At 40.0% G+C, this 18,164-nt stretch overlaps 1 protein-coding gene across 2 annotated transcripts in view; it reads right to left on the bottom strand.

Annotated features, from left to right (window-relative positions):
- The window catches only part of slc15a4 (solute carrier family 15 member 4), a 32,895-nt gene that overhangs the window by 12,382 nt on the left and 2,349 nt on the right, over nucleotides 1–18,164 (bottom strand). The window contains exons 3-8 of one of the 2 annotated variants that reach the window (XM_020052675.3): nucleotides 16,962–17,254; nucleotides 16,082–16,223; nucleotides 15,174–15,260; nucleotides 10,072–10,252; nucleotides 3,740–3,833; nucleotides 3,469–3,627 (exon numbers count right to left, since the gene is read on the bottom strand). In XM_020052675.3, the coding sequence (XP_019908234.1) occupies nucleotides 3,469–3,627; nucleotides 3,740–3,833; nucleotides 10,072–10,252; nucleotides 15,174–15,260; nucleotides 16,082–16,223; nucleotides 16,962–17,254 (956 nt within the window). The remainder of the gene's footprint in view (nucleotides 1–3,468; nucleotides 3,628–3,739; nucleotides 3,834–10,071; nucleotides 10,253–15,173; nucleotides 15,261–16,081; nucleotides 16,224–16,961; nucleotides 17,255–18,164) is intronic. The other variant, XM_010895714.4, reaches the window with a different exon arrangement.

The following is an 18,164-nucleotide window of genomic DNA, read 5'->3' as shown; positions in this document are numbered from 1 at the left end:
CACCTGCAATCTCAACTGTGGTTGTTAGCTAGGAAATGTGTAAATTTTTTTTTTTTTAAGAATCACAAAAGAAATTGGAGGGGAGAAAAATGTGAACAATTTAGTATTATATTACAAAATATTTGGTGAACCCCTAAACACCTACTTGTAAATACCAGTAAAACATAGGGCTGTTTTCTTCTCCTTACACCTGTGGGTTACCGGCCAGCAGAGGACCCGCCTCAAGCACCTGAAATTGTTTCTGGCAAAGTCGTTCAATATTTTATATGCCATGAGAAAAACGAATGGCTTGAGGGAACCGCGCAAGCAAGAGACAGAGAGAAAGCACGCAAGCGAGAGACAGACAGAAAGCGTGCAAGCAAGAGAGAGGGAGAGGAAAGGGAGAGAAAAACATCAAATCGTTTTTTCTTTTGCCATGAGAGCTGCCTGCCTGCTAGCTGACATTGATAATTTCATGGTGCCTCAAACTTGTGATTTTTCAAATTAGGCCCTATAGCTGAAGCTGTCAGGAGAGATTAGGCAGCCTCTGTTAAGTAAGGATGCCTTTTTAAACCATCCTCTGAGGGGAACATTACAAGGAATGTATGCTTCACACGACTCCTCTCACAGCTACCTGGACTGGGACTAACTCAGGTTGTTACAATACAGAGGGAGGTGTGAACGAAAACCCTTCCTAATAGAATAAAATAATGTGGCACGGGCACTTTATTACACTGTGTCAAACGCTCTGCCACAACACACCTGACCTTTCCATTTGTTTCGATCTGAACACTTTTATTTGTATCCTCAGATAACCTTTTCACAGATTACAAAAATGCCCTGGTCCGCTGTTAATGCAATACATACCATAGGGGAACGGATGGAGGCCTCTCAGACAATGTCCGACTGTACAATGGGCTCTGTAGTGAAAGGAAGTCTTTGCAGAACTATTTTCTAAATCCCTTACTCTATGTGGAGGTGGATACAAGTTGGGATGGAATTATAATGATGTCCGCTTCACTACCACACACAAAACAAACAGCCTGACCTTTCTGCACCAAGAGGCTGAATTATTCAAAACGTAACCAGAACGTTAAAATATTTTATTTTGCTTTCTCCCGAGGGCTGTGTCGAAGGGGTGATTTTTCTTTCTTGGAAAAAAAACATTAGCCTTTAACATTTTCAAAAGAGCAATACATAATTAAAAATCCCAGAGGGAACCTTTTTGCAAAGTTTTCATATATTGTTAGTGCCTGAAAGCAGAAGAACTACGGGGGGTATAAGCACATAATTACCCTGGTACCTCTGAGGCTGGAAGGATTGTAGTGGGGGAGTAGGTGGGTACCTAGATATATTCAAATGATTTATTCAAAACAGAATACGACCAAGGGGAAACTGGTTTTCCAGACATATGTCACAATTCTGTCATCCAATTCTCATTGAAGACACCCCCAGTGGGCCAGTGTGATAGGAGTGCAGCGGAAGTTTATTTTAGGGCTCCCCACAGCTTCCTTATGTCTGCATTTGAATTTCACGGTCGTCCCGACACTGTAGTAAAGTGTGACCGCCACTGTTTTTTTAATAGACACCCTGGGAAAACCAACGTGAACACCGTTCCAAACATAACTTAATAATGTTAAAGTTAACCAAGTTAATTGATAATGTGGATATTTAATTAAATGCGGTGAATACATACTTAAGGTGAATTAATTCATTCTGTATCAGCAAAGTCTCTGAATGTACCCCCAGACACACAAAATCTAATTACCATGTATTTCTACCTGGTAAGGGCTAATCCTAGATGTAGTGGCTATTGTTGGCAGTAACGGCTCCAAGGGCCATAGTGTGGCTGACCTACCACTGGCACCAATCCCTCGAACGTCAACGTGGTTGGCCTGTGTCATAGTTGGGGGATCCACAGAGCTTATAGCCATGACCGCAAAGGAAGCCTGACGAGACATGAGCCGAAGACACAGTCACGGAAACGTCCTTACACGTCCGTGGCAGCGTGTGCTAGGATTGAGTGGATGACTGGACGCGGAGGGCTACACTCAAGACCGTCCTGAACCTTTGGCAGCCAACTTGGCTGTCTGGCTCACACTTCTGTCTCCACCGCCAGGCATACAACACAGACTAAAACATGGAATCCATTATGCTTTCCTTTGTGGAGACAATGTTTGGGCAAAGGAAGAGAAACACATGGTACTGCCTAGTACATGATAGAGATAATGCTGGAAATGTTAAGGAGGGGTAGTCATCCAGGTCATTGAAATGTTTCAGAAATGAAATGACTGGGCACAATTAATGTAATGCCGAACATCAAACAATATTCTCAGTATTTAAAGAAATTATACTATTTGCTAAAACTCAATTTTCTCATGTAAATAATTAAGGTTCATAAGTCAAGAGTAAAGCTGTCCTTCTGCTGACCGGAGCAGAGACGAAGAAAATGAAATGAAGATGTTGACATCTATAAGCAAAGAGTGTTTTTTTGGCAAAGGGCAAATGGTAGAAAATAGCATAGCTTTTCTTTGTACTTGTGGGCTTTGCAGCTGAAAAGTATGTCACCGCACATAGGAATGACAAATGATTGCTGTACTGACATAATTCACAGTCCCAGTTCAAAGCATAATTTCCCTGGCATTATTTTTGGATGAGTGGAACAGTGAGAATTGGTTTCACTTTCAAACAACAAATATGATTGTTGGCTCTCTGCAGACACTGTAGAAAGAATAAATACCAGTCTGGAAATTGACTGATGCTTACCCACTTACTATCAGCCATTGTGCTGGAATACACTAACAGAAATGATAGGTTTTTATTCTCGCTCAGGGAAAAACCGAAACAATTTGGAAAGTATACAACAACCTTAAACTATAATTTCATCATGTCCTTTTGGAAGAGTAAGTTCATCGCAGGCGCAATTCACTGCATGTGGGTGTTGACCAGTATGGATGACCTTCTGAGCCTACAAGCTGTGCTTAAATCTGATTCACCAGAAAACATGCAGCTCAGCAAAGTCCAATGTTAAATCCGACTGTGCTATCAACTACTGTATGGCCTTTGGGCAAAATCAATCCCTGCAGATAACAGCAGCTACATGAATTTCAGGACGCAAGCAGGGGTTTTGTGTTTTAGAAAGGAAAAGCATTGATTGGGTGACTCATTAGGACGTAACAATGAGGCATAGAAAAACATCAATGCCTGGTCTTCAAGGACCGGAGGAAAGGAAGACTATGTAAAGTAACCTTTTCACATTCATTGTGATAAATAGACTGCACTTCAACGTGTCCTTTAAAACTTAAAAACATGCCATTACTGGCTCATGGATAATGGTAGTGCTGCAATGAAGGTCATTAATGATAACCATCTATCAATATCGATTAGTACTGAATTAGTGGGTGCAAGATCAAATTATAACTGTTAACAAAATCTGTTAGAAAAATCATCATCAATCGCTTTTTATAATATATGCAATACCAGACTCACCAGCGATGCTGGCAAAGATTTCGCTGATTCCGATGAGGACGTACTGAGGAACCTGCCACCATATGGGCAGATCTGCGGCGTAGAAGATGGCTTTGCCAAATACCTGGTCGATGGTGCCATTTGATTTGATGATCTCGAGTCGTTTTGTCTCCAGTATACCTGCAGTGGAGAGGAGACAGACATTACATACTGTAGATTGTAATTATTAAAAACAGATTGAGAAACTGACTGGAACTACAGTCTTTGAATTGTATTTGGGTGTATTGGTTACTTGTAGTTTCTGGAGTACACTTTGTTATGTTTGTAAAAGTTGTGTGTTACTCTTCTGTACAACATCAACCATGGCTGTGGTCCAAGTTGTTTTCCTATTTTTCAACAGGACACACACAGACAGACAGACAGACACAGACAGACAGATACAGACAGACACACAATAACCAGTTTGAGCATTACAAAATTACTATGAATGATTGGTCATTACTTGTGAATTGTTAAAAAAATATTTGTTCATTGGTTTAAAGGATACATTTGAAAAAATGTATTTAGTGAAAGCTCGGTTCACATTCAAACCAACCCTCCCCACTTCCTTGTTTCCAACTCGGACTAGCATTTTACTTTCACTTTTGGTTGACCAGCTTCAAAGAACTAAAGTTTTTATATTATATTTTTAATGATTTTGTGGGCACAGAAAAACCACATGTTTTTTCATGAGCAGACTTGTGAACTTTGTCAAATTAGCAAGCAGGAAATGATAAGGATTTCACCCCAGTCTCCAATTTTCTTTGCTGTTTGCATAGTTCTACCATCTCCAACCATTGTTGCCTTGATCAAGAAACCAAGTACAATAACTGCTTTGTTAGGCCACGGTTAAAAACTCTTACCTGGGGAGCTGCTCGGCGTGCAGCCATTTTATCCAACACTGAATCACCCTAGCTTTTCAAGGTATTGTTCTTTAGGCTGAAATGGGTTTATAATGGGTTTCAGGTGGGGGCCGGTAAACAGTAACTTTCCAGGTGGATGGTTGCCACAGCCAAACACATTATTAAATGATTCCCAAGTTCAACCAAAACCATAAGGCAGAGTACTTGAATAACAGGCAAAGGTAGTCAGAGATGGCCAGAGATGTTTACCTACAGGCTATTCTGGTGAAAGACTGGTTAAAGAGTATGTGAATACAATCGAGTAGCATGGACACAAGGGTTTCACAAATCTGACCTGTATGGAAGGGTGGCAACTGGAAAGAAGGAAGCCATTACTCAATTAATGAAGTGAAAATGAATGAAAGTGAAACAGAAAGGTCCTTGAGTAAAACCCTTAAAGCTGAAACTGGGATGGAAATTTAACAATCCGTTATAAATAAACATAAAATATTGTCACTCAACACACAGAGAACTAACAAAAGAAATGACTTTCAAAATAAAACTGGTGGGGGTTCTCAATCCATCTGCGAGGGTGCCTACTGGGCGCTGGCCAAGCTGGTAGAGTATTAACAAACACCCACCATGGACACCCACCAGAAACACCTCAAAAAAGACACCTACAACGATGTAGGATAGAGAAACAAGGATCAAAAACCGAAACGGAAACAAACGGATGTTTAAGGCTTTGTAAATCATAGAATACACAGGTAAAGAGCACGTTGAAGGTGTTACTCTATGAGGTCTACTTCCAATGGAAGCACTGGGCTGCCACAGCTGACAGACATATTGACTAATCAATATACAGTACAGGAAGTTAAAAAATCTGAAGTTATTGCTGCCTTGCTTGCTATTGATGAAAATAAGTGTGTAGGGGCAGATAATCTGGAACCATCCATTCTGCTGTATAGTAACACACCTCTTTAATTTAATGTTAATCTCAGGGATGATTCCCAAAATATAGATGGCTGCTCTAGTCATACCACTGCATGAAGGAGGGGATAGTTATAATCTAGACTACAAACCCATTTGAAGACTTCCATACTTTAGTTTAAATGCAATCCTTATTTCAAAATCATAAGATTTATCAAATGTACATCTCAAACTGTATAGGCTTTACCTAAAACTGTTAAATCCAAGGGCAATTCAGGAAGTATAATTCAAATTATACATATTTTTGCTTGACAGGGCTGTGGAGTTTTGCTGTGAGATGCCACAACACTAAAAGTGTAAAATGATCTCGAACATGGAAAACAAATAATATATCCCTTTAAACTGCCTCAGGAAGAGCTGGCTGGATGTCTGGAAGAGCTGGCTGGCTATCAGGAAGAGCTGGCTGGGTATGTTATACACTCACCTAAAGGATTATTAGGAACACCTGTTCAATTTCTCATTAATGCAGTTATCTAAACAACCAATCACATGGCAGTTGCTTCAATGCATTTAGGGGTGTGGTCAGGGTCAAGACAATCTCCTGAACTCCAAACTGAATGTCAGAATGGGAAAGAAAGGTGATTTAAGCAATTTTGAGCGTGGCATGGTTGTTGGTGCCAGACGGGCCGGTCTGAGTATTTCACAATCTGCTCAGTTACTGGGATTTTCACGCACAACCATTTCTAGGGTTTACAAAGAATGGTGTGAAAAGGGAAAAACATCCAGTATGCGGCAGTCCTGTGGGCGAAAATGCCTTGTTGATGCTAGAGGTCAGAGGAGAATGGGCCGACTGATTCAAACTGATAGAAGAGCAACTTTGACTGAAATAACCACTCGTTACAACCGAGGTATGCAGCAAAGCATTTGTGAAGCCACAACACGCACAACCTTGAGGCGGATGGGCTACAACAGCAGAAGACCCCACCGGGTACCACTCATCTCCACTACAAATAGGAAAAAGAGGCTACAATTTGCAAAAGAATGTTGCCTGGTCTGATGAGTCTCCATTTCTGCTGAGACATTCAGATGGTAGAGTCAGAATTTGGCGTAAACAGAATGAGAACATGGATCCATCGTGCCTTGTTACCACTGTACAGGCTGGTGGTGGTGGTGTAATGGTGTGGGGGATGTTTTCTTGGTACACTTTAGGCCCTTTAGTGCCAATTGGGCATCGTTTAAATGCCACGGCCTACCTGAGCATTGTTTCTGACCATGTCCATCCCTTTATGACCACCATGTACCCATCCTCTGATGGCTACTTCCAGCAGGATAATGCACCATGTCACAAAGCTCGAATCATTTCAAATTGGTTTCTTGAACATGACAATGAGTTCACTGTACTGAAATGGCCCCCACAGTCACCAGATCTCAACCCAATAGAGCATCTTTGGGATGTGGTGGAACGGGAGCTTCGTGCCCTGGATGTGCATCCCACAAATCTCCATCAACTGCAAGATGCTATCCTATCAATATGGGCCAACATTTCTAAAGAATGCTTTCAGCACCTTGTTGAATCAATGCCACGTAGAATTAAGGCAGTTCTGAAGGCGAAAGGGGGTCAAACACAGTATTAGTATGGTGTTCCTAATAATCCTTTAGGTGAGTGTAGAAGCCCTTTTCCTTAAAGGTACTCTACTGTATCTGTTCTGCGAATGCTGAATGCTTATTCACTGTCAGATCTGACAGAAGCTAAACAACTTGAAAAATGTATTTCATGATTTCATCTCATTCTCATTGAAGTGGTAAATTGCTAACGATAGCTTGCTCACAGTATCTTCTTTCATCATAGAATACATATATACTTTTTTATATGCTGTGTGTGTGTGTTGCATGGGCATATAATCTGTTCCACATGTAGGCGAAATATAATAAATCCCATTCTGTTGTGAGTAGCCCTGTCTTTGTTTGTTGTAGAGACTTCCTGTATCTGTCAAATTTAGTCTACATTGGGGAGATCAAGTATTTGATACACTGCCGATTTTGCAAGTTTTCCCACTTACAAAGCATGTAGAAGTCTGTCATTTTTATCATAGGTACTCTTCAACTGTGAGTGACGGAATCTAAAACAAAAATCCTGAAAATCACATTGTATGATTTTTAAGCAAATAATTGGCATTTTATTACAGTGGCTAGGAAAAACTCCTTAAGAATGCCAAAATTTAGGAAGAAACCTAGAGAGGTCCCAGGCTCAGAGAGGTGACCAGTCCTCTTCTGGCTGTGCCAGGTGAACATATTAAGATTACAATTGCATTAATAAATGCATGTGGGCTGAGTCCAGAGTCTATTTAAACTTAGTCTGGGTCGGAAGCATGACCAGATGGACAAGGAAAGGGACAACACGGGGGAGGTGTCAGCACAGTGGCAGCTGAAGTCGTCAGGCATCGTCTCGATCTGCAACACAACCAGGAGGCCTCTGGACAGGGACAGTCCACTGTGAGGTAGTGAATTTACTGCTGCGCCATTCTGGGCGTCTCTATGACTTTCAAGTAACCGTGCTCTTAATAGCAATTGCACTGATGCTAGTTGACGACTTTCTTGAGCAACCTTGCTTAGAGCACCCAATAGGTTAAAGACAACATACAGAAACCTAAAAAAAGGTTTTCTCCATAACATCCATAAAAGATAGACAAAGATGTAAACTATCCCCTTAATATAATAATGTTTTAGGTTTTTAGAGCCCACAGTATTAAAAATGACTTGGAAAAAATGCCTGCCCTCAATATACAATGATGATCAAAACGAAAACACTTGCAAAAGTCTTAAGAGTTCCAAATGAAGAGACAAACAGACAAACAGCCAAACATATTCCATTGCAGGAGTTAGGAGGATTTGACAGTCCATTAGGGCTTAAGCATCAAGTCAAAGCCAGCGCTTCATTAAGATCACATCTGCACGCTCACACTCAAGAGACCACAGTAGTTAGTAATGGAGAAGAGAGGCGACAGCTCCACAATGACACCGCTAGCCGTTGTCATCAGCAAGCCGCTGCTTACTAAAAGCATTATTAGATAACCATTATCATGGAACCGGCAGCTATTTCCAGATAACTCCCAGAGACAGCCTCCTATCATCGGGCCACATTTAATGCTGTATCTGAGAGGGGATGGGGCCTTGTAATCCAGCTATCCTATAATACCACCCGTCCATCCCAGGCAAGGCAAGGCAGCTCTGCCCCAAGCAACTTCTTACGCTCTTCATAAACACACATGCTTTTTTTAACAACATCATATCAGGCACTTGAGCCCCGTCCCTGGGCGTTTGAAAAAAGAAGCCTGAGCCAAAGCTTCGGTCATCTACTGCAGAACACATTCAGGACTAGCAAGATTACAAATACTAAGTTTAAAAGATTGTTGAAACTGATTAAAGGCAATGTCAGCTAAGCGTGGCCATGTTTCCCAGCTTCGGGATCCACTGCTCAACAAGGGCATAGTGATAGATGCCAAACCTGTGAAAGAACCAAAAGTTGGCTGTGGTTTATTAATGATGGTGCAGTAGGAGTGAATAGGATCCAGCAGAGCCAGTATGTCTTAGGAGAGGTGGGACTGTGTCTCTGGGGCCTCTATTAGGCTCTGATCACATAGCTGGCTAGTGCTTCTGGATCACTATTCATCTACCCACCATCACAGTCACACACATCATACAGTAGGACCTAATGCAATATCTATAGCAACAAAGCAATGTCTAGAAGGTATGTGTGTGTGTGCGCGTTGTTTAATGCCACTGTAAATGAAATATTAACACCAGAAGATTTTAATGATCCTCCACAAATGCCGGTTAAGCAAATTTAGCTGTGAATAATTAACAATTAATTGTCTGTATGATTCAATTTCCCAAAGGTCAAAGTGGAAAGCAATGCATTTAAAGTGGCACATACAGGAGAAAAAAATTGGGAAAAGGGATGTGAGGTTTAAAGTGTGCATCGCTTCTCCAGTGTGCCACTGACACGTGAAAAGGTATTTTCATTGCCTTCAGGCTCCACTCACTGAAAATGTTTTAGACTGAATGTATCAATGCAGCACCCAGGGGAAGGGTAGGCTGAGTTTATTTAAAGATAATCCAGTCTAAGACTGAATTGGACTCGAGCAGTGCTTGTAGTTCTCGATATGGGTGCAGTGGAACAGAACCAGAGTAGAGGGTGGGACGCCATAGCCTCACTCACTGGGCAGTGTAACCGAGAAGAAACAAAGTAAACCTTACTTGTCTATGTTTGATACCAGCTTCTCTTTCAGTAAAAACTAAAAACGAGGAATACATTTCTGGCAGACCACTGTTGTTGTTAAACGAAAACAGACTGCCCTGTGACGGACAGCTTAGAAGAGACACCTGGGTGACATGCAGGCTCACACAAATCATGGCACACCTGGTCTAATAAGGTCTCGGATTTAGGGAAAGGATCCCAGTCTGTGCCTTGCTTGAAAACACTGTTCATACTACAATAAAGCAGTATTGGTTGGTATAGTCCGGTTAGCCTCTTGCCAACTCCTGACATCATCTTCTACAGAAGCAATGTCCAGCCTCATAAGGAGACAATATTGAGAGATGGGAGATCAAGGGTTTTTCCCTAACATGTGACAACACTGTTCAGTTTGAATGGTGTGATATGTTTCATTGTGAAGTTTGACATGGAGGAAGTGTTTCTTAAAGAGGATGTGGGGTGGTTTATATTGAAGATTTACAAGCATGATTTACCATGACAGTCTCTCCAGACATGCCACAGAATAAGTAAGGCTTGCACTCAGTGCACTCCACTCACCAGCCGCCACAGCTGACCACATGACGAAGAACATCCCCACCGCGATCCTCTTCAGGGATGAGGGAAGCAGGCCTCTGCGCTTGAGGATCGGGTCCACCACTTTGTCCTTAAGGGGGATCAGCATGAGAATAAGCACTGCGTCGAACATTGTCAGCCAGGCAGCAGGGAAGCGGAAAGTGATCTGCCGGGAATCCAGAGGAAGAAAAACATGAGAAAAACGATGTACAAGAAGTGCACAAGGCATGAAAAACAATACAGAGAATGTCATTTCACTCTAGTCCACTTTCTTGGGGGTGAGATGTTCTGATGGCCTTGACACTGTGCTGGTGCCCTCCAGTGGACAGAAGAAAAAATGAACTAACCTAAATCTAAATATAGTGATATGTCTTAAAGTATCCTTTACAGTTCACAAAATATCTGGCACTCTAAATCAATGCGAGTAGCATCAACAGAATGAAACAATTTCAGTCAGATTTCAAAGTTATGTGAGTTAGCTAGAACATGGTCTCACTAGTATGCAGTAAGATTTGACAGCATTGCAGTATATATTAGATGTATTAAAAGACCAGAGATTAAGAGTCCATTATTATGACATAGCTATAGACCATTGGCAGATTACAATCTGAAATTGTAAATTTGTACACTGGTTAACAAAACAAAAAACAAGTCTACCGTCATCAGTAGTAAATACTAAAATGAAAGGCAATAGTACTGAAAACTTAATTTGCAACTGAAATGCCTGCTGTCCTCCCAAAATAGCTTGACGACCCGGCTATTTAAACGTATTGAATTTACATTTCTTAGACCATCAACAAGTCATTTATCGATGGTGCTTTGAGAGATTCTGGTCCCCCCCCCCATTTCCTCATTATCATATTGAAAACATGAAAGTGTGCCTAATCTAGTATTTTTACTGACTGAGTCACCCAAGCAAGCATGACTCACTGAGGAGCCATCATAGTAAGCAAATTACTGTTGAGATCATGATTTTGGGGTGTCCCATACTTACAAAAGGGGTGTCCCATACTTACAAAAGGGGTATGTCATTTCACATCGTCTACCTTGATTGTTTTCATCATGTACTGCCCAATTTCTGCATCCTGATCAAAGTTATTTCCTATCCAGTTAATTCATTATCCTAATCAACCGTAAGAAATCAATGTGTGCTAACCTAGCCTACATTGACTGAAATGATCAAGGGTGTATTCTTGAGTACACTGGAATAAAAATGTTGTTACCAGTAAATGTTCTCCTGGATATCAAGAGATAATTGAAAAGTTAGACTAAGAGTTTAGTTTTGGGTTCCTTTGTTTCATTGTTGGAGAAAACAAAGGAAGATGGCATTAGAATTTGGCACACCTTTTGTAACAAAGAATCAACCTTTTGGTCAAGAGTATATAAAGCCCCCTGTAGCCATAAGACTTAGAGCAGCCCATCCTGCAGTTAGTGTATCTTCTGATTCTGACGTGCTGTTGACTTAAAATCGAAATAACCAACTGCTATATACGTTAGAAGACTTTTGATTGTAAATCATTTTACTGAGGAATTTGTTGTGTTTCAACATTACAATGGGTATAAAGTGATAATTAGAAAAACCGCCAGGCAAGGGGGACCTTGCTACTCTTTCCTTGGGCTTTGGAAAGTGACGCTAAAAACACATGTGGACAAAACTCTCATGTGTTGCAATTTACTTAAGAAGTCACTGCAAAGAAGGATTACTTAATTATTTAAATATTTTTGGACTTTCTTGACCTTCACAATGTGAAATCCTCAAAGTAAATTAACCTGAGAGCATGTCGTTTTGGTAACTTTGGCAAAGTTATATATATCAGAGTAGGAAATTGAAAATACTTCTCTGTAAGTTACAGTCTAAAATGTATTTCACTGAAGTAAAGATAACTATTCCCACTTCCCTTTTCATTTTAAAGACTGCTTACATCACATTAAAAGCAGTTCCGTTTTAAAATATTTAGAAAACTGTTTATTTGATATTTTAAGATATAAAAACACCAGGGCAGCTATTATGAGGCTAAAATTCTGAAATCAGAAAAAATCCTTAGGTTGACCTAACAGAATGCATTATCATAAAATCAAAAAAAAGTTGGAAAACACTAGGTTAGCAGAGTTATTGCAAACAGCCTGAGAGAACAAGGAACACCTCCACAGTGGATACCTGAATAATAAGTTCCATATAATGAAAAAAAAAAAACACAACTGTCCAACAGACGAGGAACACTTTCCAGGAGGAAGACTTGGATGTGTTAACCAATACCAACCACATAATACATCTACAGCACAACTTCAAGATCAGTTTAAGGTGCAAACCCTAGCCGCAACAACCAGATGGCTAGGAAATCGCATAGTCCCAAAATAGACTGCAGAGTTATGGAAGACCGTAATGCAGACAAGAGCGAAAAAGGTTAACATGTATCAGAGTGAAGTCTGATTTAAATCTAATGGAACAGGCAAAATGAACTAAATATAAAAAGTGAAGAAACTCGTTGCCACTTCTCACTTGTTGGCCTTTCAGCGTTCTAACTGACATGCTCACCTTAATCATTTAGCCTATTGGGTCCACTAGACTCTCGCACCAAACTTTTTTTTCAGCACTCTTCTAATGAAGACCCGTAACTGCCGATTCTCAGTCACCCAACAACCTCCTCCCGTGATGCCAGCCCCTCCTCCCTCCTCCAGATCATCTCTGGATACCTTCTACCATTCCTCATGAAATATAACCCCCCCCCCCCCGTTATTGACCATATTGTTATTAATTTGCTTGTGCTCATTAGCTTTGGAGGGAGATTGTTATAAATCCAACCACACTATATTGTACTAAATTCTCAGGAGAATACTCAGGAGATGGGACACTGTGTGCTACATCCAGCAAAACTATATGTTCTACCACCTCTTAAACCCCCAATGTAACACAATATACTGTACATGGATTGCTTCATTAGTTAGTAGCTGGTGGCTTTTATTAGGAGTCTAGAAGGGGATTCATGAACTGTTTTAGTGAACGGTAAATTGAAAGTGAATAGTTAGGTTGTTAATAGGGATTTTTAAGACAGTTTGGTCAAATAATGTTAAGAAAATAAAGCTGACAAGCAAGGGGAGACATGGAGGACATTTTAGCATTTCACGCATCAAGACTCTTGTGTCATTGATGGTGGTGTGTCAGCCCGCACCCTGGCATCAACTGTTTCAGAACAATCTTCTTGATGCTAACCAGTTATGCTTCTACGGTCTTCAATGGTGTGAACCGTCAGACAATCCTCCCACCATTTCAGGTCTGTAAAGAAATCTGAGGAATGTGGGTGTAGTTAACCTTTAATTAAAGTTTGTCAGTGATGGGATGTTGCAAATGAGAAGATATCCACTGGATTGATTTATGGAACAATAATTCGGCTAGTCAACTGGTAGATTACATTTAATCTATGTCCGCTCATCATACATGCCTGTTGGGTCTGATTGCAGGCCAATTTATCTTCAAAAAGTAAATGATGGTTTATAAGAACCAGAAGTAACAAATATATTTATAAAAAAAAAGTTTTAAAAACATCTAGCTATGTCTGAAATGCACTCAAATCCAATGTAATTGGACTGTGAGTTTAAATGAATGGCTGACTGATCAGATGTAATATATGCTGTGTGAGGTTGATCATGCATTCACTCTATAAATCTGGCACCACACTCTGAAAATGCTTTTTGCAAATACCCCCTATTAGGTATTTTTGGAATTTTTTAAGAAACAGTACATATACATAATTTCTAAATCCAAAAAGAGATGCAGAAACTGCAGATTGGCCCTTTAAAGGGTTTCAGTTCACATTTTAATCAACACGCTTCCCTTACCAACTTACGCATTTATCAAATGCCAAAGAAACATAAAAGTAGCAATAAACCCAAACCACTAACAGGTGCAAGTATCATACCTATATGACATCATTGTGTGTGAGATGTAGAATAGCTAGACACTTGAAATCACATACTTTCTTTGATATACTGCCACTCTATTGGGACTCTGGCCTTGTTTAGTCAGCGGCGGCACCCAAGAACATTGCCTGACTGACGCCCAAGAGAAAAAGGAAAAAAAAGCAGGTTGCTTATCTGTGATTAGGGAGTGGGTCAAACTTTCGATTTAATCCTCAGGGTTTAAGCAATCTTGACTGCTTCCATCTGTATCCTCTGACGATTTTTGACTTGGTTACTGACTGACCTCTACTCTACAGGAGAACTAATCCTTCCTATTCTGAATCACGACAGACAGTAGCTAGGTTTCCATCCACTTGGTGACAGATTTTCATGTGAGTATTTAAAATGTGCATCAAGAAAACATGCTAATTGTCCCACCAGAGGTGAGTTTCCACAAGAGATATTTTTTTTGCAGGTAGAAATCAATGTGAGATGTGCTAGTGTGCATAAAAAGCTTTTATTTTTACATGAGGTCGTTTTAATTTGCCAAACAAATCCTCTAGTTTGAAGAGTTTCCATATTCATTTCTGACATGAAAACTGTTGGATTTAAAAGAAAACGTGCCTGGTTGAGCCTCGATACCGATGTTTTAGCCAACAGATTGCAAATACAGCAAAGGTAGGGTACACAACATGAGGCATTATGGATTAAATAAACGGCAGCATCAATCATGGCCCCAGACAAAGACCCTGAATATTAGATAGAAAGACACATCAAGCTAATCACCGTACATGTTCAGTAACCAGTGATGTTAACAATAATTATATTTAATCTATAGCCTAACAAACTTCTTATTTTCCTCAGTTGTAGTAAGAAGATCCGAAAACAAAAATTTAGTTCAATATGATGGAAATGTTATCCATATTATAATTCTCCTATTTACTGCCATTTCTCCTATTACGCATTTTACTGACATATAAACCCTCCATGACCACCAAACAAATTGTCAGCATTAATATCTTGTTACAGACCTGTTTCCATCACACCTGTTGTGATTTTGTTTTGAATACAGCATGACTTACATAAACACTGAGGCTGGAAAAGCAAAAGTGACTTTCATAGCACAAATGCTGGCAAACACATCGATACCAAACAGCCATCCAGAATCAGAGGGAAATCTAAGAATTTACCTGGTGGGTGCTAGCACTGCTGTTGGTACCAGTACTGGTGTCAGGAATCCTTAGGTGTAGGCTCTGGAGGAAATACGTTGTCTGCATCTAAAGCACAGTAAAAAGGAATTCTACATCACTCAGCCCCCAAACTATTTTCTAAAGTAGTGATGCTATTTAAGGATTTTGTAAGCGCTATCTATTGCAACTTGAACAACATTTGGACAACATTGTATTGAAAAATGGGAATGAAATGCTAACACTTGGTAGAGCTCTGTGTCTGTTTTAATTACTTGACACATGATATGTACTACTCCTTTCACAGAACAGCGCAAACTGGCTTGAGCTGATCACATTCAAATTCTAAACTTGGATCAGTAAACACAATGTGCCATTGGAACACAGGACTGAGGGATGCCATAATGGGCTTCTGTACACCTGTGTAGAAATATTAAAATATAGAATACCTGCCATCTCATGTCATTTACAATGTCTACACAGTATTTCTGATCAGTTCCATATTATTTTATTAATGGATACAAAATGTGCTTTTCTTTTGAAAACAAGGACATTTTTAAGTGACCCCAAACCTTTGAATGGTTGTGTGTGTGTGTGTATATATATTTTTTCATTTTTTTATTATGGAAAGCAGACAGAAGTGTTAGTGACAAGCCCTGATTTTGCTTGCATAGACACTAAGGTTAACAAACCTAAGGTTAAGAGAGTTAACAAACCTAAGGTTAAGAGATAGTTCAGGCCCATAAACTTGTATGTCTCTGAATCCAGTATAAAGGAAGGGTGTTTAGAGAGACACTGAAGCAAAGGGTTTTATTGTCAAAACCTCAAACAACTCAAGTAAGTAACGTTGTTAAAATCTATGGAAACAAAACAATTTACATGAATTAGAGAGGTAAATACATAATTCTCACCTGAAAGTATACAGTCCAGTATGGGATAAGAGCAAAGAATACTGGCAGAATTTTCAACAGTGCTTTCACCTCATCCACTTTCTCCTCAGGAAATTTGCCTCCATACGTAACCTTAGCACCATCCAGCATGGAGGGTTTGGCCCTTAATGAGAAGAAAAACACCAACACATTAACAACTCTACAGGCCTAATGTACAAAACTCATTCTGCAAATAAATATCCCTTCAAGATAATATTATTACTTAAACTCTGAAGATAAGAGACTTAATCCAGATTTTTTTGTGATTGCCTCTCCTTTAAATAGCAGCACTCCTAAAGAAAGGACGATAAATTTATTCTAAAGCTTATAATCCCTATCCCTGGAGAAAAATCTTTAATAAGGAATTTATGAAAGGCTGGAGGACTGGCCAACTTAAAATATTCAGTGTCAGGTTTCTGAATGGGAAGGACCACAAAAGCAAAATCTACAGAACAAGTTGGGGATCAAAGATGGGTTTAACAAAGTGCTACCAGCAACACCTAGCAGTGCAATCTTGGATCAAAGAAGCAGCATAATAAAAATAATTTAACCCCAAAGAAGATTTGAACCTGTTTGCTACAGTCAGGAGAATTGCTTGAGGATTAATATCAAACAAAGACCTCTTTCACCCACCTCTTCAAGAGTAACATTTTCCATAGGTGGCACTGGTGCCAATGAGTCATTCAGTTAGTGGCACCAGCTCATGATTTGGTCGCACCCCAAGAAAATGCGGACTCGTTTTGGATTGAACAATCCAGTTTTACAAGCAGTGGCCAAAAATCTGTGATCTGACTGGCTGAACTTAACAACACAGAGGTTTTCTGACGGGCCTCTCTTAACAACAACACAGAGGTGATCTTACCGTAGCAGGTTGGCCTCTTTGGGATGTGCAGTGCAGCAAGCATAGCCCAGGATCTTGAACAGGTCACTGAAAGCACTACCATCAGCAGGCTTGGTTATGAAAACAGTGCGCCCCACCAGGAAGACCAAGAAAGAGACACCCAGACACACGGCTGGGATGATGTACCCCAACTGGAAGCTGATGTTTTGCTGGATGTAGGCCACGCCACCCAGGGACAATATGGCCCCCAGGTTAATACACCAATAAAACCAGTTGAAGAACCTGCGAGTGGCCTCTGGGCCACGATCTTTAACCTGTGAGACAAAATGAAGGGTCATGGAAACTAATGTCAACTTAAATTCATCATTCAAACTAATTTCTCCCTTAGAACTCTTCAGGGAGAAATAAATAGTCACAGTTGGGCAATTCCACATTTAACACTTTAAAATGTCTCAGCATAATTTTGTTACTGTGGAATTGCACAATTTCAACATTGCTTTATGATTCCTGGATATATTCACCATTAAAAATAAATCCACAACGCAATTAGGCAAGCAGAAACATGTAAATCATTGATTAACGATAGAAATATGTGCTAATCAAAGTCAATACTTCAGTTAGCTAACGTGAATAACAATGAGCCCTTTCATAAATGTCCCACAACAATAAATTGCCTTTCCTCTTTCATCTTGGGTCTTACAGGCCTAATCTAGAATTTCGTTAAGAATCAGAATGAGACAGATGTGAATTTCAGTTCCTATTTCATGTATAATGACTCATCTAGCTTTCTCTTCAGCCTTAGAATGACTGGGCTGTTGATCTGATGGATAGCATTACCTAAATCTAAACCTCATGATGAAAATTATCAACAGCTAGGCTACAACCAGGAGAAGTCTGGCTGATTGAGTTCTCACAGTAAACCTAGAGAGATGATAGGCATACTAGATCAACATTTTGCCTATTCCACAATTACCATTTCAGTCCATTAAACTGTACAAGCTGAACAAAGTAATATCATGTTCAAGTCCTTAGTGGCTATATAAATTACACTTTCGTATACTGTCCTATCTCACATCAAGGGTTGGCATTAACAAACGCATATTGAATATTTTATCAATCTTAATAAGCTCGAGAATGCACAGCTTATTTGTGAACGTTAGGTGCTTTCGATTCAGAAGGTCTCATGAGCACTAACATGACAAACACATTCAATCTGGTTTTTAA

Source organism: Esox lucius, chromosome 13 (genome assembly GCF_011004845.1).
Source record: "Esox lucius isolate fEsoLuc1 chromosome 13, fEsoLuc1.pri, whole genome shotgun sequence".
NCBI lineage: Eukaryota > Metazoa > Chordata > Actinopteri > Esociformes > Esocidae > Esox > Esox lucius.
The sequence above is the reverse complement of the archived record's forward strand: the minus strand, read 5'-3'. Positions and strand labels throughout refer to the sequence as shown.